General features: G+C 55.8%; 8 protein-coding genes across 8 annotated transcripts; 1 reads left to right on the plus strand and 7 right to left on the minus strand.

Annotated features, from left to right (window-relative positions):
• Positions 1–1081: 1081 nt before the first annotated feature.
• Positions 1082–2132, minus strand: BU26DRAFT_392894 (glycoside hydrolase family 18 protein; the record flags this gene model as incomplete). The annotated part of the gene is made up of 3 exons (XM_033822717.1): positions 1082–1498; positions 1550–1726; positions 1773–2132. Coding segments are annotated over 3 exons (954 nt in total), but the record flags the coding sequence as incomplete, so codon positions are not given.
• Positions 2133–2906: 774 nt separating this feature from the next.
• BU26DRAFT_343889 (uncharacterized protein) lies at positions 2907–4299 on the minus strand. Its single transcript, XM_033822354.1, has 2 exons — positions 4206–4299; positions 2907–4153 (listed from the first exon to the last, which is right to left on the minus strand). The coding sequence occupies exon 2, from the start codon at positions 4065–4067 to the stop codon at positions 2919–2921; it is 1149 nt and encodes a 382-aa protein (XP_033682222.1). The 5' UTR covers positions 4068–4153; positions 4206–4299; the 3' UTR covers positions 2907–2918.
• On the minus strand, positions 4180–6555 carry BU26DRAFT_343893 (glycoside hydrolase family 13 protein). Its single transcript, XM_033822355.1, has one exon. The coding sequence runs from the start codon at positions 6379–6381 to the stop codon at positions 4480–4482; it is 1902 nt and encodes a 633-aa protein (XP_033682223.1). The 5' UTR covers positions 6382–6555; the 3' UTR covers positions 4180–4479.
• Positions 6556–7797: 1242 nt separating this feature from the next.
• BU26DRAFT_343901 (uncharacterized protein) lies at positions 7798–9576 on the minus strand. Its single transcript, XM_033822356.1, has 2 exons — positions 8995–9576; positions 7798–8942 (listed from the first exon to the last, which is right to left on the minus strand). Exons 1-2 carry the CDS (start codon positions 9286–9288, stop codon positions 7824–7826), a joined length of 1413 nt encoding a protein of 470 aa, XP_033682224.1. The 5' UTR covers positions 9289–9576; the 3' UTR covers positions 7798–7823.
• Positions 9577–10608: 1032 nt separating this feature from the next.
• BU26DRAFT_520463 (uncharacterized protein) lies at positions 10609–12720 on the minus strand. Its single transcript, XM_033829295.1, has 3 exons — positions 12282–12720; positions 12204–12231; positions 10609–12153 (listed from the first exon to the last, which is right to left on the minus strand). The coding sequence occupies exons 1-3, from the start codon at positions 12294–12296 to the stop codon at positions 11048–11050; spliced, it is 1149 nt and encodes a 382-aa protein (XP_033682225.1). The 5' UTR covers positions 12297–12720; the 3' UTR covers positions 10609–11047.
• A 136-nt stretch (positions 12721–12856) lies between these two features.
• Positions 12857–14038, minus strand: BU26DRAFT_520465 (NAD(P)-binding protein). Its single transcript, XM_033829296.1, has 4 exons — positions 13955–14038; positions 13854–13863; positions 13675–13744; positions 12857–13625 (listed from the first exon to the last, which is right to left on the minus strand). The coding sequence occupies exons 3-4, from the start codon at positions 13706–13708 to the stop codon at positions 12901–12903; spliced, it is 759 nt and encodes a 252-aa protein (XP_033682226.1). The 5' UTR covers positions 13709–13744; positions 13854–13863; positions 13955–14038; the 3' UTR covers positions 12857–12900.
• A 598-nt stretch (positions 14039–14636) lies between these two features.
• Positions 14637–15746, minus strand: BU26DRAFT_344143 (uncharacterized protein). The gene has a single exon (XM_033822360.1). It carries the CDS (start codon positions 15460–15462, stop codon positions 14746–14748), a length of 717 nt encoding a protein of 238 aa, XP_033682227.1. The 5' UTR covers positions 15463–15746; the 3' UTR covers positions 14637–14745.
• Positions 15747–17562: 1816 nt separating this feature from the next.
• On the plus strand, positions 17563–25339 carry BU26DRAFT_344042 (glycosyltransferase family 5 protein). Its single transcript, XM_033822359.1, has 4 exons — positions 17563–18142; positions 18187–18597; positions 18645–22265; positions 22312–25339. Exons 1-4 carry the CDS (start codon positions 17792–17794, stop codon positions 25123–25125), a joined length of 7197 nt encoding a protein of 2398 aa, XP_033682228.1. The 5' UTR covers positions 17563–17791; the 3' UTR covers positions 25126–25339.
• Positions 25340–25732: the final 393 nt, after the last annotated feature.

Here is a 25732-nt window from a genome sequence, read left to right on the forward strand (position 1 = left end):
ACCGGAAGAGTCTAAACCTGAGGTCATTGATGGAGGATGCCGCGACCCGCTCTCATCTGAAGACGGCGGCAGGGAAGGACCGGGGGACCAGCTTGAGCCTGACGAATGCAGCGGGGGAGTATTAGACCATGACAGACTGGCGTCCGAAGACTGCGATGGCGGTTGAGGGAGCGACAAGCTAGCGTCCGAGGATTGCGGTGGAGGAGTTGGGAATGACAACGTCCCGTCCGAAGATTGCAGCGGCGGAGTAGGGAGCGACAGGCTGGCATCCGAAGACAACGTCGCCCATGACGGCAAGCTTGAGGACTGGTCTTGTCCCGATGAAAGCGATGAAGGAGTCGCAGTGGGCATCCAGCTTACGTCTGTAGATTGGAAAGAGCTTTCGGGGCTGCTTGACGGCGCGAACTTAGAGCTGCCAGAGGGATTCGACTCACTCCCCGAAGCCGCCGACGATGACAAAGAGCTGATCCCCGTGGATGAGGACGTATCCGTGATCGCCACCGAGGTGCCAGACCCGCTGCTAGGCAAAGCAGGGGAAGAAGTATCAGAGTTGCTACTAGACAAAGCAGGGGATGATTCGGCAGAGCTGGGGGAGAAGGCACTTGAAGTGCTCCCACCAATAGAGGACGGCACAGAAGGTGATGAGCTAGGTCGGATGCTTCCAGGAGATGAACCAACGCTGCTGGAGGCAGCGGAGGACCGGGAAATGTCGCTAGATGATGGAGTGGCGCTCGGCTGCTGAGTCGTGCCAACTGGAGGTGGAACAATCATTGTTGTAGACGGAGGCGAGTCAGATGAAGCCTCGGAGGAGCCAGGCCGACTAACTGTCGGTGCGGATGTGCTGCCATCCTCCCCGGACGAAGCCGAGGATTCGACACTGGTGGGACTAGGGGCCGCGCTAGAGATATCCCTGGAGGAAGCACCGGAAGAGACTGATGAAGGCACAACTGAGCGGGTCTGAGTCGGAGCGCTTGGCTGGACTGACGAGACATCGGGAGGAGGCGGAAGATGACCGCTGTTTCATGTTAGTAGACAGGGCGAGAAGAGACAACGACTACGCGACTTACCTTCCGTCGCAAGAGTCGTAGTCGATGGCCCAGATAGCGGTGCCAGCCATGCAGCGGTTATTGGCAAGACCTTTCTTCATGGCGATAGTCTCGTCGTTGTCGTAGCTGATCCATTGGTCATCCCAGAATACCTGCATTGCACTGGCGCCATCGAGGATGATGCCGGGCCGCAGATTCTTTTCCTTGATCATTCGCTTGATCTCGCAGTTGCTCAAGATGCCGTCTTGCTGCGAGCAATTCCCCTTGTGGCTAGGCCCGGTGAAGTCACAGCCATAGTGGAGACAATCGGAGGAAGCTGCCGTGTAGCCACGACCGTAGTAGGCGAGACCGAGCGTGAACTTGGAAGGTGGAACGCCGCTGGCCCATATCATATTCAGGTGCTCGTCGATCTCCTTCACGTCCGTGTGCGGGCGAATCTTGGAACCCAATTCCTAGTGACGGTCAGTGGACCGCTGACTAAATGGTGAGTACAATAGACTAACCGGTTGCTTTGCATCCCATGCGCCGTGCAGATCGTATGTGAGGATGTTGAGCCAGTCGACATGCTCGGCGATGGACTTTATATCAATGCCCTTGAGGTATCCGCTATCGTGGGGCAGCACACACGTGAGCTGGTACTTGCTTCCCAACGCTGCACGCAGTTCCTTCATCAGTGCGACCTATAATTGTTAGCCTAGGTCTGGAGGAGCGAAGCGACTGAGGTACCTGGTTCTGCGTGTCCTCAGGACGCCCGCCGCGGTTGCTGGCGGCCGGCCATTCCCAGTCCACATCGAGACCCTGGAACTCGTACTTGTCGAGAAAGCCCAGCGTTGAGTCGATGAAAGCCTTCCGGTTCTCTTTGGTGCTCGCCATGTCGGACCACGTGGTGCGCGTCTCCCCCTCATCGCTAAACTCCCAGCCGCCGACACCCAGCCACGTCTCGAGGCCATCGCGCTTGAGAGCCACAAATTGGCGATATATGTCGTCGTCTGCGGATCGCTGAAAGCGCATCCTGTACGTCTTGGGGTCGATGGAGGCGAAAGCTAGGGTCAGGTGCGTGAGGCCGGCCGTGTTGACTTGCGACGGCCACACCTTGTCGCAGGGACGGGTGTGGATGTTCCAGGCCTGATAATAGGCAATAGAGCGGCCATCGGCAGTGCCGCTGGTGTTACCGCACGACGGAGCATCAGCGACATTGGCGGCCACCGAGAAGACATGGCCGTGGCTGTCGGTGTTGGGAAGCGTATCGCCGAGGGAGAAGCGCGGAGCGCCCCAGAGCGTGACGTTGGACTCGGAAGCCGCAAGGCCTATAGCGGCCGAGAGCAGAAGCAGCAGCATGCTGCTGCCCATGTCGAGTTTGGCGTGGTTGAGCAGGCGTGAGGCTCTCTCAACGAAGGTGGTAGGAAAAAGGAAAGACCCAGGCGAAGACAAAAGGGAGAGGTGGGGTAATAGGGCGACCACTCACTGCGTGGTGAAGGAAGGCTTGCTGGAACAGCCCTGCAGGGTTGAGGCAGGAGCAACAGGAATGAGGCCGGTGGAGTACGTCACGGCCGCGACGAAATGTGGGCGCTAGTCCTTCACTATTGTTGCCCGAGTCGTGAATTGAATTGAGTTCGACTGCAAGTTTGCATGACGCCAACACGATAACTCATGGGCCGAACGAATTCCTGCACCTTTTCTACAATATCCTGTAGTAACGTTTTTCCAACCTATTCCACTCTCCTCCATGTTCTGGGAAAGAATGACGATCCAATTCAGCCCATCTTTTCCTCACGGCTGGCGCTGGACAATCACATGCTGCTCCCCTTCTCCCTCGTCCAATTTCCCCGCCTTTCTATCCACATTTGATGGTTAAACCTCCGACCCGTGTTCCTAAGTCCACTGGTAGGACTGGAGGACGCTTGTATCCAACCGATGCTCCGCCGCCACCACCTGCCGTGAAGGCGGCAGCCTCGCTCCATTCTGCTCCTCCGTCCAAGCTACCTCGTGCATAATGGCCTTCGCTACTTCCTCGGAACCGCCATAGTAATCCCCACGGCCAAGCACGCGTATCATATAGTTGTCCTCGCCCTTGTCGGCAGGCGTCCAGTGGTTGTTCTGTAGGCGCCCACTCATGCACAGATACTCCGTCGTGGTTCGCGACGCGACGTCTCGAATGCAGATGCATTTTTGGGTCGACCAGGACAGAAGAATGAAGCGCTGGAGGTGCGGGAACGCTCCTTTCGATTGCAGGCGGAGGAGATGATCGAATAACTTCGTTGGGCGCAGCACATCGTCTCGTCTGTGCGCTTCGCCGGACCACTGCGCCTGGCAATTGACGACGGTGTTCGGAATTTCGACTCCCCTTTCGGAATATAGTTCGAGCTTGATGGCGGCTAAGCGGAGGTTTGATGCTGGTTGGTGAGTGCCCTCAGGTTCCAGGCTGCGGAAGAGCTCGGTGCACATGCAGGAAACTCGCAGTCGAAGGGTTTCCAGCCGGGGCAGCAGCTCGCTGATATCGTGGCACAGATGGACGTCCGAGGGCGTCTTCGGCTTGTTTTCATAGATGCCGTCGATGCCTTCGGTGTCCAACTCGAAGTTGACGACAGATTCCGGGAGAGCGCGCACAATCCGGGAAAGTGCAGGCGCCGGGAGCAGGCATCGTCTGTCCACCTGGACTCCCAGGAATATCGAAAAGGTGGCCAGGTTCTGGAGGCTGGAGAGACATGCACACAGCACATCAATATGATCAAACGCGTTCTTCATACCGACTTTGAAGGCGCTGAGCAGGGCCTTTTGCGGCGAGAGTCTTATCGACTTCACAGCCTCGTTGCCTACGTTCCCACTGGCGAATTTTGCGAGGGCCGAATTCCTGTTCAACTTCCATGACAGGCAGACATGGGAGTAGTATACGGTCCGGGCTGGCTGGTGGAGGCGCTTGCACGATAGGGCTAGCGCAAGCACCAACTCGGGCGACGTTCTCCACACGTTTTCGAATATAGGAACGAGTAGCTCGTTGGGGAGGTCCGTGATGCGGGCCATTGCTGTGATGCGTCGATGTTGGTGTTGAAGGGATGGATTAAGGGGTTGTTGTGGAAGGGACGGATGAAGGTTGTTGTGCGTGACACCTTGGATGCCTGTAAGCGAACCGGCTTACCGCCCAGGAGCCCTGATACTCACGTGATCACCCAAAGCCCAAGGCCGGCAAGTTAAAACGTCTTTGCGTGGAAGAATGTGCGTGTTGGAATAGTTTATTGTGAGGGTTTTCAGCGTTCTCGGGCGCAAGGAAACAAATACACCATCTTACAATTTTTGGGCCCACACCGTCCACCACCAAGCATCTTTCCTGGCTCTAAGTGAATTCCACCTTGCAAGAAAGCGGTGCCATTGCTTTTCATACACACTATAAGGACCTAGTTGCTAGGTCTCAGAAGGTCATCATGCTGCATCTGTCTCAACCCCCATGCTCAAACGGGCAGATCTTGTACATCACGAACGCGGCCGGAGGGACCGTCAGACGGACGGACTTGCCATTCAAACCCAGAACCTCCGCTGTCTCAGCAGGCGCATCCCCTTCCTTTTTAGACCGATATATGCACTCCGCCTTGTCGCCTACAGCGTGCATTCCCGAATCCACGGTGACATACGCCGTGGTGCTGCTCTCCGTATCCGTATTGATCGCACACAGGATCTCCTGGTCGGCTAGGATTCTCGACCACGCGATGATCGACTTCATCCGCCCGTTCAGCTTATGCGGCAGTCCGAAGCCGTTTCCGTTCGCAGAGATTTCACGAAGGTATTGACGTCCTCGTCGGAGCGCGAGGTTTTGTTTCCTGACTGCGCATACCTTCGCGACTTCTTGGAAGACGGGATTGGACTCGTTGAAGAAATGGCGGTCTTTGGAGCGAAAGGCGCCGAACGAGCCGCCGAACATGGCTTCGCGGATGTAGCGGTCGCTATCGCCTTGGCCGTCGAATTGCTGCTCTGTGCCGTAGTAGACGCAGGGGATACCGAGGGTGGTGAGGTTGAGCCCCAGCGCTGCGACGGCGAGCTTCTGTCCCGTCGAGTCGGAACAGAAGCGCGCTTTGGTGCCCTTCCAAACCTGATCGTGGTCGTCGATCATGGTGACCAGCCGATTGCGCATCCAAGCATCCGAGCCTTTCTTCAAGAACGTTGCGTTCCGGAAGAGATCGAAATAATCGCTCGGATTCGTGTTCCCCTTACAGGTATTCCAGAGCTTGTCCTGGACATTGCCGACGCCGAGGGCAGCATCGAGCCCAGTGACTTGGACGACGTCGTACGCGCGGCCGCCGGTTACTTCGCCCACGAGGAAGAAGTTCTCCTTGCCCAGGGCGCAGGCGTATTCGTGCAGCGTGGTGCAGAGGTACCGTGTCGGACCATCGCCCATGTGCTTCACGGTATCGATGCGATAGCCGTCAAGGTCTGCGTACGCGATCCAATATTTGTACACCTCGCAGAGTGCCTCAAGCGCAGTGCTCGGTTTGAAGTTGTCGACATCACCGGTGCCGAGGTGTATGTCTTTCAGGCTCAAGAAGTCGCCGTCGAGAAACTCGGGGTCGTACTCCCAGTTCGAGATCGACCCCTGGCGGGTGAAACATTCTGGCTTCTGTAGTTCTGCCGGCCAGATCGCACAGTCTTCGGGGTTCTTGACACCGTCTGCGGCCGTGATAGGCCGGAAGGGCAGAGTCGGATTCCCCAAAGCGTCTCGGAAACCTTCAACTTCATAGCGCTGGCCAGTCCATGGTTTGCCGCCGCCCTTGTAGGCGAACACGTCGCCGCTGTGATTGAGGATGATATCGAGAATGACATAGATGCCCTGCTCGTGTGCAGCCTTCACCAGGTCGCGCAGATCCTCCCGGGTGCCAAAGTGGGGATCGATATCGAGGAAGTCCTGCACCGCATATCCATGGTAGGAGTGCTTATCTTTTGAGCATTGTTTGAAAATAGGCCCAATCCAGAGGGCACTCGTGCCCATGCGCTTCAGATAACCTAGCTTCGATTGAATCCCTTTGAGCGTGCCGCCCTGCCAGAGGGTGCCCGCATCTCGCCAGGCTTGCGCTTCCGCCAAGGCGTTCGCATCGTCCGCTGTGCTGAAGGCTGTGACGCTCCCGGAAATGGGCTTGCCATTGACATCCAAGCTACCGTTCTCGTTGCCTTGCGAGAAGCGGTCAGGGAGGAGGAAATAGAGCTGCTGGTCCTCCCACGCGCAAGGCGATGGATGGTACTTCTTTCCCTCAATTGAAGTTTGAGAGACGACGCTTCGTACTTTGGCATCGTTGACACTTAGCGGGCCGGTATTAGGGGCATTGAACGTAGGAATCTCCCTTTCACACATGACGAAAACGGAGAGGGGTTAGAACTGAAAAGTAAAGAAAGGTGTAGGAGCGGCGGTAGGTTGACTGGAGAGCGGACGACCGCAACGCACTTATTAAATCATCGTCCTGAGATCTCGCGATTGCCTTATTGCCTTGTTGCCTCTTTCTCGCTTCAGCTGAATACGGGCGCCACATGCCTCACGCGATTCGTACATCGTCGCCGCCTCTTCAAGTCAGGCAGCCGCATCCTGGGTAATTCCGTTTGCGATGGCCGGGCTGAATGCGGGCACCTATGGAGGACGTGTGCACTTGAGCGTTGGCGGATTATGTGGCATCTGGGGGCGGTGAGGCTGCATTTCGTCTGACCATCACGGGCAATCAGTGTTCGTATGCGGCTCAGCCCTGAAGATTTGCGGTGCGCGAGCGAGCGAGGGAGCGAATATGGTGAGCTGATGAATTGCGGGCCGTTCGAGGAGGAGGTGCGGGCCGTGTGCGAAAGCCAGCGGCGAACGGTAGCGCCTTGGCGTCACGAGCCAGTTAAGAATTGGGACTCTATGATTGGGCCGATCATTCTGCGCTCTACGCCACTCGTGCTCTGTGCTACGCATACGCCACATCACCGCACGCATGGTGAAGAGTTTGGTCTTTCACAAGGGCTGCCCCGCGAACGAGAGTACTTGTTGGCGAGAGAATGTCTCATTTCCGCGTTGTCCGCTACGGCGGCGTCAATCGACCTCATCTTCTCGAGGTCGCCGTCGCTTTTCTGCAGCTCTGAGTTCTCTGCTAACCCCCTACAATATCCCAATCCCCAAACATGTCGGGTAGTCTTCTAGGACACTGGGGACGCTGAAACAAGTCTTACAAAAGCACAGACAACGACACACAGCACACGGAAAAAGCCCAGACCGTGCGCGCCGCAAAAATAATAACCATTGTATCACTGTGCTTATCGGCCTCGCTCTCTTCTACTACGCCCTCTATCGCTTCGCTTTGCGCATGCACCCTGTATTTCGGCGCGCTGGACGCACGAACGAAAATCGCAATGATGTGGGGCTTCGGGTTATTCGTGAGCACTCGGCGCGGGGGGATCCGAGCATTGATAACTGTGCCGATTTACGAGCCGGCTCATGAAGGCGCTGTTATGGGACGTGGAGGAGAGAGCAGCGGGAGCCTACCAAAGTACGAGGAGGTCATCAGAGAAACAGCGGCGGATCGGAAATGAGTGCAGTTGGGAGCCGTTGCATGAGTGCATGAGAACATGTCTTTCATAAGGCGAAGAAGTTCTTGAATCTCGAGAATGAGGCCTCCGATAGTGCCTTTGATATGATGAAGCCTTTAAGAGAATACTATCCTAGGACGGTATTCAAAAGGCGAACAGCCGCCGTATATACCGCACCGCGCACTTCTTGATACACGTCCCCCAGAGTCCCCACAACGGAACGGAGATGATCCTTTGCTTCATCTAACCCTGGCCAGGTTCCCTCAGCCCCGGGCAATGTGACCTCGCCGCCCGCCTCTCCCCAGCATTCAACTGTTCGCTCCCGAGAACAATTTCCAGCTCTTTCAACGTAACATGGCGCCCTAGGAGAGTGCCGTCGCAGATGTCACGACGAACTTCGCGAAGGGTCTTCTTGTGGGCGTTTTGCGGGATGTGCCATGAGAGAGTCTTCAGCCCCGTGAATGAGCGCATTAGCTTAGTGAATACATTTATCTCCTCAGCATACAGCTGGGGAAACGGCTGGTGGGCTGGCTTCTTTCGCATCGAGTACACCAGCGTCTGCATTTGCATTCTGCAATGTTGGTACATCCAGTCGAAGAACTGGTCCTCGTTCTTGCATTCATTCATCTCCAACCGTCGCAGGCTAGAGAATATGATCCGATCAGTGCCCTTGTTGTAGGTGAGCGAGGCATCCCAACCGCAGAGGTCCACGGATTCCAAGCGGAGCGAGGTCAGGCAGGGAGAACGGCGCCACTTCAGTGACCGCAGTACGGTATGAAGGGGAGGTCGGTTATCAGACTGGACGTCGAGCGTAGGGGAATACGTTATTGCTAGTGCGGCAGCGGCGGGCTCAGATCCGATGATTTCGGAGCATACGTTTGGGCATGCTTCCGGGTGTATGACTATCTCTCGGTCGATGTAGCCGGTGGCAGCTGGTACTCTCGTGCGAATCTCAATCGTGAGATCCTCATACAGCTTTCGCGAATTGGAATAGCTCGTATACCATCGGGAGGGAACGTGGAGCAGGCGGAGGCCTGACCTGAGGGCTGCATTCCTCAAGGCCCACGCGGAATTCTTATCTAGTCGGCTGCCGTCTTGGAAGGTCAAGAGTCGCAGCTTTTTGGGAGGCTTCATTGCGAGCACATGCCTCAGATCTGTTTGCGCGCGGGAATACGGACCGACGGAGAAGTGTAAATGCTTTGTCTCAGCAAGGAAGTTCGGGAGTGTGTCGAGAATCGCGCCATCAAGGCCGTTTTTGCCAATCGTCAGGGACATGAACGAGCCCAAGTAGAAGAAGCCGTGGGAGGTACCCGGCTGTCGACCCATGGCATGAATGAGGGTGGCTTTTGAAGCCGTGTCCAGCTGGGGAGGTCAGTCTTCAAATCTGAGTATGGGGTCTAGATTAGGGCCTTACCGAGTCGAGGACCTGCTCCACGAGCTCCGCTGGGAGACCCTCCAAGCGCGACGCTTGAACCGGGACAGAGGCGCCTCGCTGCTTTCCGCTATCCTCTCTAGCGCTGTCTGTCTCTGGGGTTGTGTGGCTCGTCGATGTCGCCGCGGTCTCACGTCGTTCTTCTTCTTGACCCTCCGGTCTCCCCCGTTCCGCTCCCAGCGCCGCCGCGGCTTTCTCAGCAACTGCCACTTTCGCGTTCTTGGACTGACGGTCGGCGCCGTCAATATCTCGCTCTTCTCGCGCGCGCTTCGCCATGGTTGGGCTTTATGACTGCGATGGCGTTGAGGACAGGTAGTTCGCACGCAGGTCGTGAAGCTACAGAAATAACTGCAAGGCACCATTAAGGCGGAAGAAGTAAAGTGGGGCCCACTAAAAACGCGTTTGCCTGTCGCGCTAAAAGATAGGGCACTAGAGATTCACTGCGCGCTGCTGCCTATTTTGGAGAGAGAGAGATTACCTAGTCAAGCTAACACCATAACACCAACGTAATAGAAATGACCATCGCTCGATGCCCGTGCTTCCTCATTAACGTCCTGAGTGAAACCCCAATTACGTGTAGCAATAATATGGCGCTCCTTCCTTGAACAGCCGGCTGCGCCAGTTGAGTCAATGAAAAAGAAAGAAAAGAGGTCGGAGGGTGAGGATTCTCCCGGACTCCAACTGACCGTTCACGACGCAACGGAGTTCCACCGAGTCGCACAGCGACAAAATAGCGGAGACAGGAGGACCACAGTGGAGCCAAACCAGCACAGGCCGAATCTGGGCATGTGGATTACCCATCCGTCCAGCCGAAGCAGGACTACACATCGTTGTTGCGCCGAAGGGACCTGAAATGGCGCCGACACTCGCCCGGTGCGAGCTGGCCCAAGACAGAGATGGCTTATCAAACTGGCCGGCAAAGCCGGTTGGATGCCATCACCACCAACCCATGAGAGGATCACCCAATCCAGACAGTAGAGCCGGAAGAATAGAGAAAGAGCTCAGAGATGCTAGAGTGAGGAATGGGGCGAGTAGAGTAAAAGTGAGCGAAGTCCGTACGCACACAGACCAACAAGAGACTCTGAGCGAAAAAAAAGGGAGAGGGCTGCAAACGAAGAGAATGGAGTGGCCGGACGGCTACCAGCAAGCGTACGCGTGAGTACCATGGGCAGACTCGCACCCGCATAGTTCTGTAGAAGAGACGCGCAGCCGCGGACTCGCCGTCATGAGTGGAAGAAGAATGGGGCAGAGGAAAGAGGTAAGAAGTGAGTGGCGCGAGAGTGGTGTGGAGGAAAGAAGGCGAGGTGCAGGCGGGTTATAAAAGTTGACCGCCAAGACGCTAATTACGCGACCGCGCTAGTCCCTTTTGGGGATACGCGACATGACCTCGAGCAGGTGAATGAACAGGGCCGTGTGCAAACGCATCTGTTTTGTTGCCTTGCGCTCAATTCCATCACGCCATTCCGGCAGGCATCAGTCCCAATGTTGGAAGCCGAACCCTTGTGTACTTTACGCGCACGGTCATGCACGGCTACGCACGGCCCCTTCTAGCAACTCTATAGCGTACAATTGGCTATAGAAGGCCTTCGCGAGTATTGTGGCTCCCTACGCATGGGCACGAGTAGGTGGAGAATTAGTAGCAAATGCCGAATACCACAGTGTATGTATCAGCCGTTCCCGGCTCCATCAGCACTCAAACAACTCATCGTACACACTTAGGTGCTCACTCTCACCCCAATATTCGCCAAGAGCGCGTGCGACCCACGTCCTACATAGTTTCACAAGTCTGGACTGCCCCAGGTCACTTTGATCAGCATTTGTTTCCCCTGCAGTCATAGCCCGTGGCCGTGCACCAGGAGCTCATCATGCCAACGAGGGATTAGGCAGCCATGACCAATGGCCCTGCTGACCGATGACTCCAATCACCGAATGAGCAACCTGGTCAATGCGTCTAGCTCTCTGTACCACGAGGGCGTTTGGGCCACAACACAACAACGTACTAATTTAAATGCTTGTGCTACACCGACTAAACCGCCTACTCCAAATCCGCATCCCTACACCCCCTCGGCGCGCTCACCGGATTGCACCTCGCGACCTTCCCTCCCCCGAAACTCACCGCATAATCCCACCCCCACCTCGCACTCATGCCCCAAGCAGGGAAATCCGTACTCACAACCTGCGCCCCGCTCTTCAACCCCATATCCCGCATCGTCGTATTCCGCGCCAGCACCGTGCCAATCGGCGTATCCGCCCGCGTCCGCACAATATACCCTTTCTTCACCAGCCGCTGGATCTCCGCCAAGTCGGCGGCGGTGTCCGGGCTATTGTGCTTGATAAACGCGCAGTCGGGCGAGCCCTCGAGCGAGTTGGTGAACACAACGCGGTTTTGCAGCGAGGCGTGGCCGTTGGCGGTGTAGAGCGTGCGCGGGTCGTCGGTCCCGTTCTCCTCGGGGTTGTTGTCGAAGTAGAACATGAAGCGGCCGCGGACGTCATCGAGCAGCGGCCACCCGTGCTTCAGCACGCTCTGCTCGAGCGTCAGGCTGGGCGTGCGCACGTCGTCGGGCGTGAGGAGCTGCGAGCTCGGCAGCACGGAGCGGATTTCCGCGTCGACGTTGAGGAGCCGCGGGAGCGTCCAGTTTGTTGCTTCGCCCGGGCAGACGCCGCCGATGATGCAGGCTTCGGCGTCGGTTTTGAGCTCCAGGTCGATCAAGATGGGGACGTGGTTGCGGTTGCGGTCGGACCATTGCTTGAGGTTCTGCAGACAGGCGGTGAAGGTGTGGCAGACGGCGTCGGTGTCGAAGTCCGTGACGTGGAAGATTTTGATGCCGGGTTGCTTTAGCACGGCGCCGTTGAAGGGCGTGGTGTCTGGGTCGGACAGGTTGGATAGCGTCCAGATGAGAGGAGGGTAGTAGAGGCCGCCGTTTTCGTCCGAGTGGAGGTCGAGTTCTAAAGAGCGGACTTGTTGGTGTTGGAGTTGGTTGGAGAGGTCTGAGTGCGAGTAATAGTAGTCTTCGGGCGATGGAACGTATTTCTCAAAGATGGCTCGTTCGCTGAGGGAGATTTCGCGATGATATGAGTTGTGCGTTCCGATGACTTGAATCTGATTCAACCGGACGGCGGATCTTCCGGCTGATACGCTGTCTTCTGCGGTGTTAGTGATCTTCTCTGTGGAAGTCACGAGAGGTACATACGCGCAAGGAACAGCAATGCTGCTGGTATCTACAGTTCTCAGCCTAAGGCGTCGCTTCGTACAACACCAGGGGACCTACCCAATTTCCCAACATCGTGTCTTCGTTGCCTTTCTCAAACCCAGCGAACAAAACCGAAGCGCTCAAGACGCAGAAAAGAAACGCGAGAAGCACATGGCGTGCTCTAAATAGCCTTTCCGGAGTACCCATGTTCTCGCGCAGCCTCGGGACCCGGATGAGGTCATTCGATCAAGCGGCGATTCAGGCACATGTGCGGGGCAGCAGCGCCGATTGGACAAATTGTCGCCGTAGTGAGCTGTTGTCCCGTAAGGCGCTCCCCAAATCGAAATACGATAGAATTGCTTCGGAGTGGAGTTGTAGTTTTGGGAGCATGGCAGGAGGCGTTCCCGGTGGCTGGGAACGTGCACGTGGGGTGCGCCATTGCACGTGGTGGCTGCCCCTGCCGTCTTTAACAGCACGAAGTAAGCAGGCACAGAATACACCGGGCGATGGTGCGTAGTTATACCTGGGTTACGCGTAACACTCGAGCAATTATGTTGTTGAGATATTATAAGGGAGCACCATGAAGATCATTAACCGCATTCGGTAGCGAACGATTACGCTCATCTACATGCAACATGGCACAACATCTCTCGTCCCCAACAACATTCGTTCTACCAGGCAAACACCCTTCCACTTCTTACCATGGATATTGCTGTCCGTACCTGGCAATGAACGTCCCAACTTCCGCGTCCCTCTTGCCCTCCACGATCTCCAGAATGCCCTGCGCGCTCGTCTCCGAGCTGTCGGCCCCGTTGTCTTTTCTCCATTGGCGTTCCTCCTTGCCCGTCAGATCGGTGATGACGAACCCGGGACAGAAGGCCCAGACCTTGCATCCGAACTTCTGGAACTCGTAGTACTGGCATGCGGTCAGCATGTTCAAGGCGGCTTTGCTCATGCGGTAAGATGTATATGGGACGTGGTAGGTATCGTGGGATGGATCGCTGCGGAAGCCGATGCTTCCCAGGCCTGAAGTCACGTTGATGACTTTGGGAGATTTGGAGGCTTGGAGCAGGGAGAGGAGGGATTGAGTCAAGACTGTGGGGCCGAAGACGTTGGTCTCGAAGACTGTGCGCAAGTCCGCGCGGGTTGGGGAGGGAGTTTTGCCTACGACGCCGGCGTTGTTGATGAGAACGTCGACGCGACCAAAGTCGGCTTCGACCTTCTTGACGGCAGCGGCGATGGAGTCGTCGTCCGAGACGTCGAGGTCGAGCAGGTCGAGCGTGCCTTGGGGCTTGCGGGCTTGGAGCTCTTTGAGGGCTGCTTCCCCTTTGGCGTGGTTGCGGCACGCCATGAGAATGTGGTTGTTTGGAGAGGCGGCGGCAAGGGCGTAGGATGTGTCAAATCCAATGCCGTTGTTTGCGCCTGCATGTGTCAGTCAATAGGCAGGGTTGACGTATAGTGTGCCGCGAACCGGTGATGAGAATTATCTGCTTGTCGGAAGCCATTTTCGGAAATCCGTTGCGGTGTTGTTGAGTTTGGATCTGCAATGTTCTTTTACCGCTGTCGACGGAATATCTTGACGTTTATATCCTGCTGGAGCATCCCAAGATACTGGGCAGTGGACCTCCCTCATTCTTCTCTCGTACGTACCTCCTTGGCGCTTCACGCTATTGGTTAGACAGCCTCCAATCGCCTGACGTAGTGAAGTGAAGATTGTGCCCCATGAAGCCATCACGGCTCGGGTGTCGTACCTTCGTCCGTGGCGTCATTGACTTTTTCGGACTTAGGCTGACTAAGTCCGTTCTACCTCGCCCTTTGGAACGGCTCAATGGGGTGTGCGTCTAGCAGATGTTCAAGGCATTACAAAATGGGATCATACAGAAGTGAGAATGTACTGTTCAAGGTTCGGATTTCGGAGCTCTTCTAGTGACCGGATTAGCAATTGCTAAACGATCCCGTACACCAATTTGTACGATGGCAATGTACGATATTGCGCAGTCATCGTACTAAAGCTCCGGAATGTTTTTTGGGATGGAATATGAACGGTAATGAAGGAAATAGAGACATGAGATCAGAGAAAGATCAAGTGAGTCAGTAACCACGGCGCTGACATTCGTCCTCCGCGACTGCACAACCTGTTCGTCGAAGTACCGGTGCCTCCATTTGCAGGTCGCCCGCGGACAAGAAAGCACGATCCAATTGCTTGGTTGCGGGGAGGAATCCTTAGCAAAGGAGTTAGCGGAGATGTAGAAATTCACATATCCGGGCCAGAAGTATTCACATATCTGGGCCAGAGTATAGGGACCAAGACGGACTACTATCATCCTCCAGTCGCGAGAAGACTGAGGCGTATACAATGAGCAGTCGTCCTTGAAGTAAAGGGAGAAGGAAAGGCGACGGTGAGAGGGTGACCTGCAGAGGTCGTGAACTGCGGGGTCACGATAGCGCTGGAGGCGCAGATTCTCCGCTTAGTCATCAACCGAGGCTCGGGGACTGCCTCAAGCCCATCACATCTCGTACTCGTCTCTCCTCGTATCGAACGTCACCTCACCTCACACTGACACCTTCTTGACAGCGCCGTTGCGCGACTGCCCGCATCCGCGAGTTCCACCATGGTTCCACAAGCGTCTTGCGGAGTACAGCACGCCGATCCCCCGGCCGCTTCCCCAGATTCAGCCTTCCCTTCGCAGACCCTGCATGTCCCCGTCTCCCCTATCTCTTGCGCGGGCATCCTCCCACCGACGGAAACACCTCCCGCAAGCCCTCGAACCCCGCTCACAATGTGACGACTTGAACCGACGGCTATCCGCTCCTGTGGCAAAACTGCTCCATGCCGGCAGACGCTGCTGATTGCATTCAAGATGGGCGCATCAGCTGCATGTCTGCAGGCTAAGGGCAGGATGTATATGGAGGAGCCTTGAGTTCCGCGAGGGAGATGAAGCGAGGAATATACACAACAAAGGGTCCGTACCAGGATTGCGCCACGTTTTGCCAGGTCCGGGCTGACAGGTCGGGCTTCCCTACGGCCGGTGGGGTTCCCGTTCTTGGGCTTCTTCAATTCTCGACACCAAACAGTCACGGATGGGTACTGTTCGTACTCGGCACAGAGATGCCGTGCGGATAGTGCAGTGCTACCGTCAGCGCGACGGGCGGCTTCGGGATACCGTGGTCCTTTTCGAGCAGCGCTCCTAGACCGCTTCCTACCCGGCTCTAAACATCCAGATGCCGCGGATTCTCCCCCGGATTTACTCACCACCATCGCTTAAGCGCTCCTGAGTTCCTTTGCGATCTCGAAGCCAATTCCACAGCCCTCCTGGTGAGCATCTTTCTCTATGAAGAATGGATCAGCATACCCCGGACTCGATTACCGTGCAGGGCCCGATCTTGGAACAGCTGTGGCATATATGGGCTCAATATCGCCTTGTCGCCATTTTCGCTGGGTGAGCGTGCCCAGCTGCCATGGCTGCGCCGGCGCAAGATGGAATACCGGCAACAGTTAGCCTTCACTGTGCAGGCCTGAAACTTGCAGATATGCGCAGCATGGGCAATTTGAATGGCATGCGAAGGAGCTGACCTGCGTCTCGCTCGGATCTCGGGGATGGGTACCAGACCCCCGGTCCCAATCTGGGATTACAATGACAGGCAAAAAGGTGCTTCGTCGTACAATGTGGCCCCACCGCCATCCTGACCACCCAAGTCCGCCATAAAATCCTATGGAACAGTAGGCCATTTTCTTTGTCGCTTTTTCCCTTCAGCCGGTCCGCTATATGGCTGCTCCAAGGTTCGCTAGGCGAATAAAACATCCCTTGGCATTCAGCGCCCTGGGTCGGCAATAGTAGCGTCTGATATAGCCCTGGAGCGCTTTGTGCATCGCAATGTCACTTCCGCGCTGTACGCCCGGGAAATACTTAGCCCGCCAAATGTCTCTGCGTTTTGGGCATACACTGTGCGCGGGTGTACCCATCGGCATCGGGCGGACGTGTTACCGTTCCATCCCTATTCTCGCTACCTCTACTCTTCTCTGGTTCCCTGCTGTCATTTCATACTTCGTTTCCGTTCGTTGTTTCTTCCCGAATTAGAACGGAACCGGTCTCTAACCGCCGAGTTGCTGTCCAACGTGGTCTCGTCGGCTTGGGCTCGCCGCGTCCGTCCCCCACGCCGCAGGCTCGATATCGTTCGGCCGATTTCCAAAGGCGAGACCTGCGAGGCTTCTACTCTCCAACGGCCACTCCTGGTGAACTGCTAACTTCATGGCGACATAGAGAGCTCTGGTTGGTAGTTGAGTTCGCTTTTCGATCCTGGCGAATCAGCACAGCACCACCAATGCCCGAGATAACAATGTTCGGATGCAGACTGGTTTCCCGTCTGCGCAGGTGGATCCTCAACAAATTGTTACAATCAAGCCCGTTTCTTGACCATGATTGGGCCGATGGCGGATACACAAAGATCAACCCAAGATTGATTGATTAGCATGCCCTTCGATGATGCGCTCAGCAGCGGGACACACCGGCTGGCGTGGGCACTGTCACCGCGGCGTCTGACGGCGGAAGAGCACTTCGACAGCTGGCGCGGTGCTACTGTAGGTACAGACCCGTTTGTGGGGCCGACGCATGTGGCAAGCCGTCCTGAGAGATCTTCTCACCAACTTCTATTCTGTTCGAATTTGTTTTATTGCGCGCATGGATGGGTGCGTTCGACAGAAAAGAGCATCAAGCAGAGTCGCCGGCTTATTCGACCTCTGGTTTATGTTGGACGGAACTAAGCCAGGGGTGTAGATTGCGCACATCCCGATGCGGCTCACCAGCATCGGAACCCTGATCGCCGGCATGGGGAATTTTTCAAAAGCCGCCGCGGATTTACCCGAGGCGTTCACCAAGCGCTCCCGCCAAGACCTGGCAGATGGCGCAAACTATCCTCACTGGTCTGCGACGCCGTTGAGGCTTCGGCGCCACACGGCTTCTTTGTTAACCTTAATTGCGCTGCGCTCTGCCCCTGACCGGAGAAATCCTCGCACCCTTCGGCTCGCATCATAGCGCAGATCGCTGCCTTATCAACCCCCCTACGGCCAAGCCAATCAACGCCGTCGCTTCTAGCTCCCGTCGGGGATATTGCATCTCTTGCTATCGCCATCTCGAGAATGGCTTCCACACCACGACGGCAAGGCTCTGTTGGCGCGCCCCTCAACACGACAGCGGTCGTCCGCCAACACTATCGCGGCTTCCAGGAACATGCAATCAATCTTGTAGCTGCCGTCTGCCATCTCGCCCGCCGCTTCTGGCTTGGCCTGCCATCTCCACTCTTTTTCCGCCTGTTTTTCGCCGTTTCTAAATTTCAGGAACCTCAACCGGGTGGATTAGATTCCTCTTATGGCTATCCCTCTAGTCGTCGAGATGGATATACCCCCGTACATGTGTGCCCCGATGCAGGGCTGCTGTCCCGCCATGTGCTCCCAAGAAGCCTTTGATAGATGACATCAAAGAGTCTACCAGGACATAAAAGCGTCCGGGGAGTCGGAGAACCTATGCCAAGCAAGCCCTCTTCTCTCTCTTTGCTCCACCTCTGCTTGATAGAGCAATAGATTAGTGACGATGTTTGCGGATTGCAATCTATTGTCCCTTTTCTGTCTCTTCGTTTCTGCATTTGCTCTTCGTTATGACCCGGCACACGAAGGTTGGAACCTCAACCTGAACCAGAGTGCAACAGATCCTCTGGATTACTGGGGAGAATGGGAGGATCACACGTTCCATCCGTCCCCGAAGAGCTGGCGTTTTCCGTTCTACATCGTTACTCTAGACCGCTATGTGGATGGAGACCCCACCAACAACGAGGCCAATGGAACAACTTTCGAACATGACTGGACCAGCAACCAGTTCCGCTTTGGCGGAGACGCCAAAGGGCTAATGAACAATCTTGACTACCTTCAAGGCATGGGCATCAAGGTACGTCTTCACATCTCACCTTCCGGCCTAGCTAACTGTGGCAGGCCATTTACCTCTCCGGTACTCCCTTCATCAATATGCCATGGAGTAGTGACGGGTTCGGTGCGCTCGACTTCACGCTTCTTGATCATCACCACGGCACGATTGAAGATTGGAGAGCCCTGGTCACCGAAATACATCGCCGGAGCATGTATGTCATTCTGGATAACACGCTTGGAACCATGGGAGACCTTCTCCAATGGGTTGGCTACGAGAACGTCACGGCGCCGTTCAACTGGAATGAGTACGACGTTAGGTATAAGTCATCCCGCCAGTACCTCGACTTCTCCGTCGGCAACAACGTCAACACGAGCTGCACCTATCCGCGCATGTGGAGTCCGCACGGTTACCCTCTCAACGACACGGGAGCGCTGAGCGCCATGAAGCGACCGTGCAAGGACAGCGAATTCGATCAGGTACGCCCATCCCTGACCTCCTTTCGCCCAATACTGATCCTGCGTAGTATGGCGACATGAAAGGCGTTGGTGAAGTCCCCATCTGGGAGAGCCAGCTTTCCAAGTTCGCTGGTGTTCAGGACCGTCTCCGAACCTGGCGCGACGACGTTCTGGGTAAGATTATGCACTTTTCCTGCATGCAGATCGCCATGCTCGACATTGATGGGTTCCGTATGGATAAGGCGGCTCAGACACCGATTGACGTTCATGCGAAATGGTCCGACTATCAGCGAGATTGCGCCAAACGCTTCGGCAAGGAGAACTTTCTGATCGTCGGGGAAATCGTCAGCAAAATTCCATACGCGTCTTTGCTTGTCGGTCGCGGCAAGCAGCCAGATCAGGCGTTCAAGAACATGACGCAGGCTGTCTCGGCCATTGATGTGAAGAACGACAATGACAGCTACCTTCGGCCGTTCGGGTCCGTCGCTCTTGACGGCGATGCCTTCCACTATCCCTTCTACGGTGCTATGACCCGCTTCTTAGGTCTGGACGGCCCAATCGGTCTCGAAGGCGTCGACTTTGTCGAGCTATGGCACGACCTCCTTCTCCATGAAGACATGGCGAATGCATACACCGGAGAATTCGACCCTCGGCATCTCTGGGGTATGACCAATCAGGACGTCTTCCGATGGCCGGCCTTGGCAAATGGAACCCAGCGTCATTTGCTGGGGCTCTTCATCGCGAACTTGATGATGCCCGGAGCGCCCTTCCAGCTGTGGGGCGAGGAGCAGGAGGCATATATCCTGGAGAACCAGGCTTCAGATTATGTATTCGGTCGAACGCCGATGGCATCGCAACAGGCATGGCAGATGCACGGCTGCTACAAGCTCGGCGAGGAAGTCTACGTAGACATGCCTTTTGATAGAGCCCTCCGCGGATGCGAGGATGACACCGTCAGCCTCGATCATCGCGATCCGTCACACTTTATGCGTAACGTCTTGAAGAGGCATTACGAGCTTCGAGAGCAATACGCCGTGCTCAACGACGGGGCATATCTGGAGACGTTATCTTCTCAGTTCCACGACATTTACCTGCCTGGTAGTCTTGGGATGCCGTCACCAACTGGTATCTGGAGCGTCTACCGTGGTCGCTTCCCTGGTGTCCAGGACTTCTCGCATGCTGGACCGTTGGGCAACCAGGGTCTCTGGATCATCTACTCGAACGACAACAAGACGGTCAACTACACTTTCAACTGCCGGAATCAGACCGAGGGCCTCCTTGCTCCATTTCCTGCCGGCATCACCGTTAAGAGCTTATTCTTCCCGTACGAGGAGTACACGCTCGAATCTTCTTCAGCCAAGCTCGACATTGACGGCTTGGAAGAGAACAACGGTTGTCTCAGCAGTTTCGAAATGCAGCCATGGAGTTACAAGCTGTTCGTACCGAAAGACAAGTGGGTGGAGCCCCGCCCGACCATTACCCGCGTTATCCCCGGCCACGACGCACGCCTCATCTCGCAGGTACCTGATGGCGAGCACCAGACAGTGCCCATCGAGGTCCACTTCTCGAGCGAGATGAACTGCGCATCAGTTGTCCGCAACTTCTTTATCAGATCTACTACTGCAAACGGAGAGGTCGCGCGATTGAACACGTCTAGCGTCAACTGTTCACTTGTGGAGCTCGAGAAGCAACAGCAGAATGTTGGCCAGATCGGCACCGCCTGGGTTGTGAAGGGAGAACTGGAGAATGTTTATGATGGCATCCACGTCTACACAATCAACAACGCATCCACGGAGAATACGAACCTCTACACCCAAGCAGTCGATCACTTCATGTTCCGCATCGGACAACCGGAAAACCCAATGATCTTCCCTTCAACATCCAACTACTCAACCAGTCTACTCCATCGCGATGAGAAGACAGGTGCGCTTACCGTCACGCACAAGGCGAGTGGTGCGGACAAGTGGCAATACACTCTCAACTGGGGCGCTACATGGAGCGATTGGCAGGACTACACTTCCGCCAACGCTACGATCACTCAGCAGCCTTGGTCAGGCTCGAAGGACCAGCAATGGAAGGGTGAGCACGTCATGATCCGCTACTGGAGCGAGATGGCCGGCAGTATGGAGCACGTTCAGCACGGCGACGTTGGCGTTGATACGCCACGACGCTGGCCCCACATGCATGTCACCGGCGCCTGGAATCTCTACGGTTTTGACTCAGGACTTCCCGACAAAATGCATGATACCGGTACCGGTCAATGGCACTTTGACATCATGACTGAATATCCCACCGACGTTATGCTCAGCACATGGGGTATTAATCCAGACGGACAGCCGGATAAATCAAAAATGTATGGAGACGTCGATCATGATCACGTCCTTGACTGGCTCCCACCGACCAGTTTGGGAAAAAACGTGATCAACATTACTAATCCCGGGATGCCTTACGTGGGCGTTAAAATCATTGCCAATGACGCAAACCTCCGGTACTCCTTCCAGCCAGTCGGGTCGGGTTACCGACAGTTGGCCATTACTGTTCTGCTCGCCATAATTCCTCTTGCTACGGGTGCTTTGGCCATTTGGCTGTTTCTGAAGTCATTCTACGATGTCAAGCACAATGAGCATGGCGTGTCGGAGAAGCGTCAGACTATTATGGGCATGGGCAGCCTCCCTACCCTCTCCAGCACAGCCTTCAAGAAGCATGCCAACAGCCGTCTCAGTCTCTTCAGACCCAAGCCAACTGCACCAAAGAACCCCCAACGTCGGGAAGGCTTCGCGACCGATGACGAGAACACTCGCCGGACCGTCCTGCTAGCCACTATGGAGTACGAGATTGAGGACTGGAAGGTGAAGGTCAAGATCGGCGGGCTTGGTGTTATGGCGTCGCTCATGGCGAAGAACCTCCAGCACCAGAACCTTGTCTGGGTCGTTCCCTGCGTCGGGGGCCTAGACTATCCGATTGACCAGGTCGGAGAGCCTATGCGAATAACCATCCTCGACCAGACATACATCATCAACGTACAGTATCACTGCTATCAAAACATCACTTTCGTGCTCCTCGACGCCCCAGTCTTCCGCGCTCAGACCAAGAACGAGCCCTATCCCTCGCGCATGGACGACATGGAGAGCGCCGTGTACTACTCAGCATGGAATCAATGCATTGCCGAAACGATGAGACGCTTTCCTGAGATCAGCCTCTACCACATCAACGACTATCACGGGACCCTCGCTCCGCTCTACCTTCTCCCCGACGGTGCACCGGCATGCTGTCTCTCGCTTCACAACGCCGAGTTCCAGGGTCTCTGGTCCATCAAGCGCCCACAAGACATGAGCGAGATCTGTAGGGTGTTCAACCTCAGCAAGGACATCGTCACGAAATATGTCCAGTTTGGTGAGGTCTTCAACATGCTGCATGCGGGCGCCAGTTATTTGCGTCTTCACCAGCGAGGCTTTGGCGCAGTTGGTGTGTCGAAGAAGTACGGCAAGCGATCGTTCGCGAGATATCCAATATTCTGGGGTCTGACGAAGATTGGCTCGCTCCCGAATCCTGATCCGTCTGATACTGCTCCCTGGAGTAAGGATCACAAGCTGCCCGATTTTGTGGCTATTGACGCAGAGTCGGAGGCCCAGCGAGGAATTCTTAGGACTCAGGCCCAGGAGTGGGCTGGTCTCCAAGTAGATCCTGAGGTAAGTGCGTATCTATCGCTAAATTGCTTACAACTGACATTTTCAGGCTGAACTCTTCGTCTTCGTCGGTCGCTGGTCGATGCAGAAGGGCATTGATATCATCGCCGATGTGTTCCCGTCCATCTTGGAGAAGAACCCCAAGGCCCAACTCATCTGCATCGGACCGGTCATCGATCTCTACGGAAAGTTTGCTGCTCTCAAGCTTCAGCGTCTCATGGAGCTCTATCCAGACCGCGTCTGTTCCAAGCCGGAATTTACCGTTCTTCCACCTTGCATCTTCAGTGGTGCTGAATTTGCTCTGATCCCATCACGAGATGAACCCTTCGGTCTGGTCGCGGTTGAGTTTGGCCGCAAGGGAGCATTGGGTGTCGGTTCACGAGTTGGTGGTCTCGGGTCCATGCCTGGGTGGTGGTTCACCATCGAATCGGTCGCGACCAAGCATCTCGTTCGGCAGTTCCAGAGTGCTATCAAAGCCGCCATGGCTTCTTCGCAGGAGACAAGGGCGGAGATGCGGGCTCGCTCATCCCTTCAGCGCTTTCCGGTTGCCCAGTGGATCGAAGACCTTGAGAAGCTTCAATCCGGAGCCATCCAGGTGCACCAACGCACCGGCACACGCGCTTCTCTAGCCCACGGTGCTAGCACTCCTTCTCTCCTAACCCCGTTGCCTTCAGCACCTGGGACCGCATTCACTTCTCCCGCTACCACTAGGCCCTCTAGTCGGATGGGTAGCCGTGTCGCCAGTCGCGTGACCAGCCGAGCTTCTAGTCCGGTGCGCGACCCGACTCAAGAACCCCGGCGCGGCTCTGCTGTCTCGCATAGCCGTAAGCGCAGTCGACCTATGGCTCTTAGCTTAAATTCCGCCGCCGTTTCACCTGCTACCACAGCGCCAGGCTCACCGGCGGCTGTGACGCCCATAGACCGCGGCACCGGCTTTAGCCTGTTTCCCATCGTAAGCGCAGGGAGCGAGCAAACAGAGGAGTACTTCTCGCGAGACTTGCGAAGAAATGTTGGGCGTGCATCAGTATCAAGGCACCTTTCACGTCAAAACTCACAAGATTCAAACATCTCACTTTCGTCATCCACTCCCGATGCATCGCGAGGACCCGGAGGATCAGGAGCACGCACACCAAGTCCTACTGAGCCTGTTCTTCCTCTTCCTTTGGCAGGACAGAGCGCCAATCCTTCCGTCCTCAGCCTTTCTGAGGTCGTTGGTGAGGAGAAAAACTACCGCATGCAGAAGGTCGAGCCCTTCTTCACAGACGCGCAAGGTGTCTATACCAAGCAGTTCGACAGGCTACTTAGTGGTCTCAATGGCCGCACTTCGACAAAGGAACTTTGCATTGAGGAGTTCATCACCAAGTCCGAGAAGAATTGGTTTGGTCGCTTCTACGACGCGAAGCTGGGTGTCAAGGCCACTTCTTCTAAAGTCACTGCCACGCGTGAAAACTCCTCGCCTAACAGCAGCGAGAGCGGCAGCAGTTCATCAATCCGCTCAGGCACTCTAGTCGAAGACGAGTTCGAGCTCGGAAACGACTACACACCACCTGGAGGCTTCAGGAAAATCATCCAGTACAAGATTCATGACTGGCCGCTCTACGCCTTCCTCATCGCCCTCGGTCAGATCCTGTCAGCCAACAGCTACCAGATCACGTTGCTCTCTGGCGAAATCGGCCAAACGGCTTCAAAGCTATACACTGTCGCGAGCATCTACCTCGCTGCCTCCATCCTCTGGTGGACGCTCTTCCGTACCCTACAGTCTCGCTACGTCGTCGCACTCCCGTTTATCTGCTACGCGCTCGCCTTCTTCATGCTCGGCATGGCGCCGTATGGTCGCTCAATCGTGGCTCGTGGTTGGATCCAGAACGTCGCAACTGGTCTCTACGCGCTTGCTTCGGGTTCCGGCTCGCTCTTCTTCGCGCTGAACTTCGGCTCCGAAGGCGGCACCGCGACACACACCTGGGTCTTCCGCGCGTGCGTCGTCCAAGGCACGCAGCAACTCTATGTCACGGTTCTCTGGTACTGGGGCTCACACCTCTCTTCGCTTTCCGCACACGGCAAGAATCCCACTGGGTTCGCAACTTCGCCGTACATCACCGCCGTCACGACACCCGTCGCGTTGCTCCTCGCCTTCATCGGCATCGCGCTCTTCCTCGGTCTCCCGGACTTCTACCGCTCTTCCCCCGGCAAAGTCCCCTCGTTCTACAACAGCCTCCGAAGGAGAAAGATCATCCTCTGGTTCTTCGTCGTTGTCGTTATCCAGAACTACTTCCTCAGCGCGCCGTACGGGCGTAACTGGCGCTACCTCTGGTCCAGCAACACCATCCCTGCGTGGAGCATCGCTATTCTCGTCCTCGTGTTCTTCATCGGCGTATGGATTGCCGTGTTCAGCGTCTTCCAGAAGCTGTCTGTCGAGCATAGCTGGATCCTGCCCATTTTCGCGATTGGCCTCGGTGCTCCGCGATGGGCTCAAATGCTCTGGGGGACGTCGGGAATGGGTCTGTTCATTCCGTGGGCGGGCACACCGACTATTGGCGCCCTACTCGGCCGCTGCCTTTGGCTTTGGCTGGGTGTCCTGGACGCATTGCAGGGTGTCGGCTTTGGCATGATTCTTCTGCAGACGATGACGAGGTTCCACGTCGCCTTCACTCTCACCGCTGCGCAAGTCGTCGGCAGCGTGGCTACCATTGTCGCCCGTGCCACTGCGCCCGACCGATTAGGCCCTGGATCTGTGTTCCCCAACCTCGCGCTGTCTATACATGGCCTCGAGAACGGAGTCTTCTGGGGAGCGCTGCTCCTTCAGGGCGTCGTGTGTATTGGCTTCTTCATGTTCTTCCGCAAGGAGCAGTTGTTCAAGCCTTGATCAACTTTCCTCGGTGCTCAGATTGCTTACACCGCACGGCTTTTTGCTTGCATTCAGACTGCGATTCTGTATACGGCCTTTTGCTTTTAATGTCTCTTCTACGCTTTATTGTACTTGCTTTCTTCTTTGGCGTTTGGGCGTCTGGACAGGTGCGGCTTTGCTTCGCTTGGCTTGGCTTGGGCTTGCATTATACCACGAAACTCATACTTCGCATGTTGCATGGTGGCATGAGTGACGAGCTATCACGTTCACGATCCCTCAGATATCACATTCACGATCCTTTTTTGTAGAACAGAATGGGAAAGCTTCAGGATTTACTTGGAGATGTTTTTTTGAGCTCGCAAGCTATGATACAGATGAGGAAACGCGAAACACAGAGCGGCGGCGTGTTTGGCTCGCCCGCTCGCTCGCTTGGGTATCAAAGTCTATGTCTATGGGTATGGATGGGTATGATGCTGATAGCGCCGTCGGATACAGGTACGCAGTCTACAGCCATATGAAAACGAACGAGAAATCAAACGAAAGGGGGGCATGTTCAAACCCCCCCCCCCCCTCCTCCGACCAAAGAAAAAATGGGTATCAAGAACATGAACATGTGAAACCAACG

Source organism: Trematosphaeria pertusa (genome assembly GCF_010094035.1).
Source record: "Trematosphaeria pertusa strain CBS 122368 unplaced genomic scaffold BU26scaffold_9, whole genome shotgun sequence".
Classification (NCBI taxonomy): Eukaryota; Fungi; Ascomycota; class Dothideomycetes; order Pleosporales; family Trematosphaeriaceae; genus Trematosphaeria; species Trematosphaeria pertusa.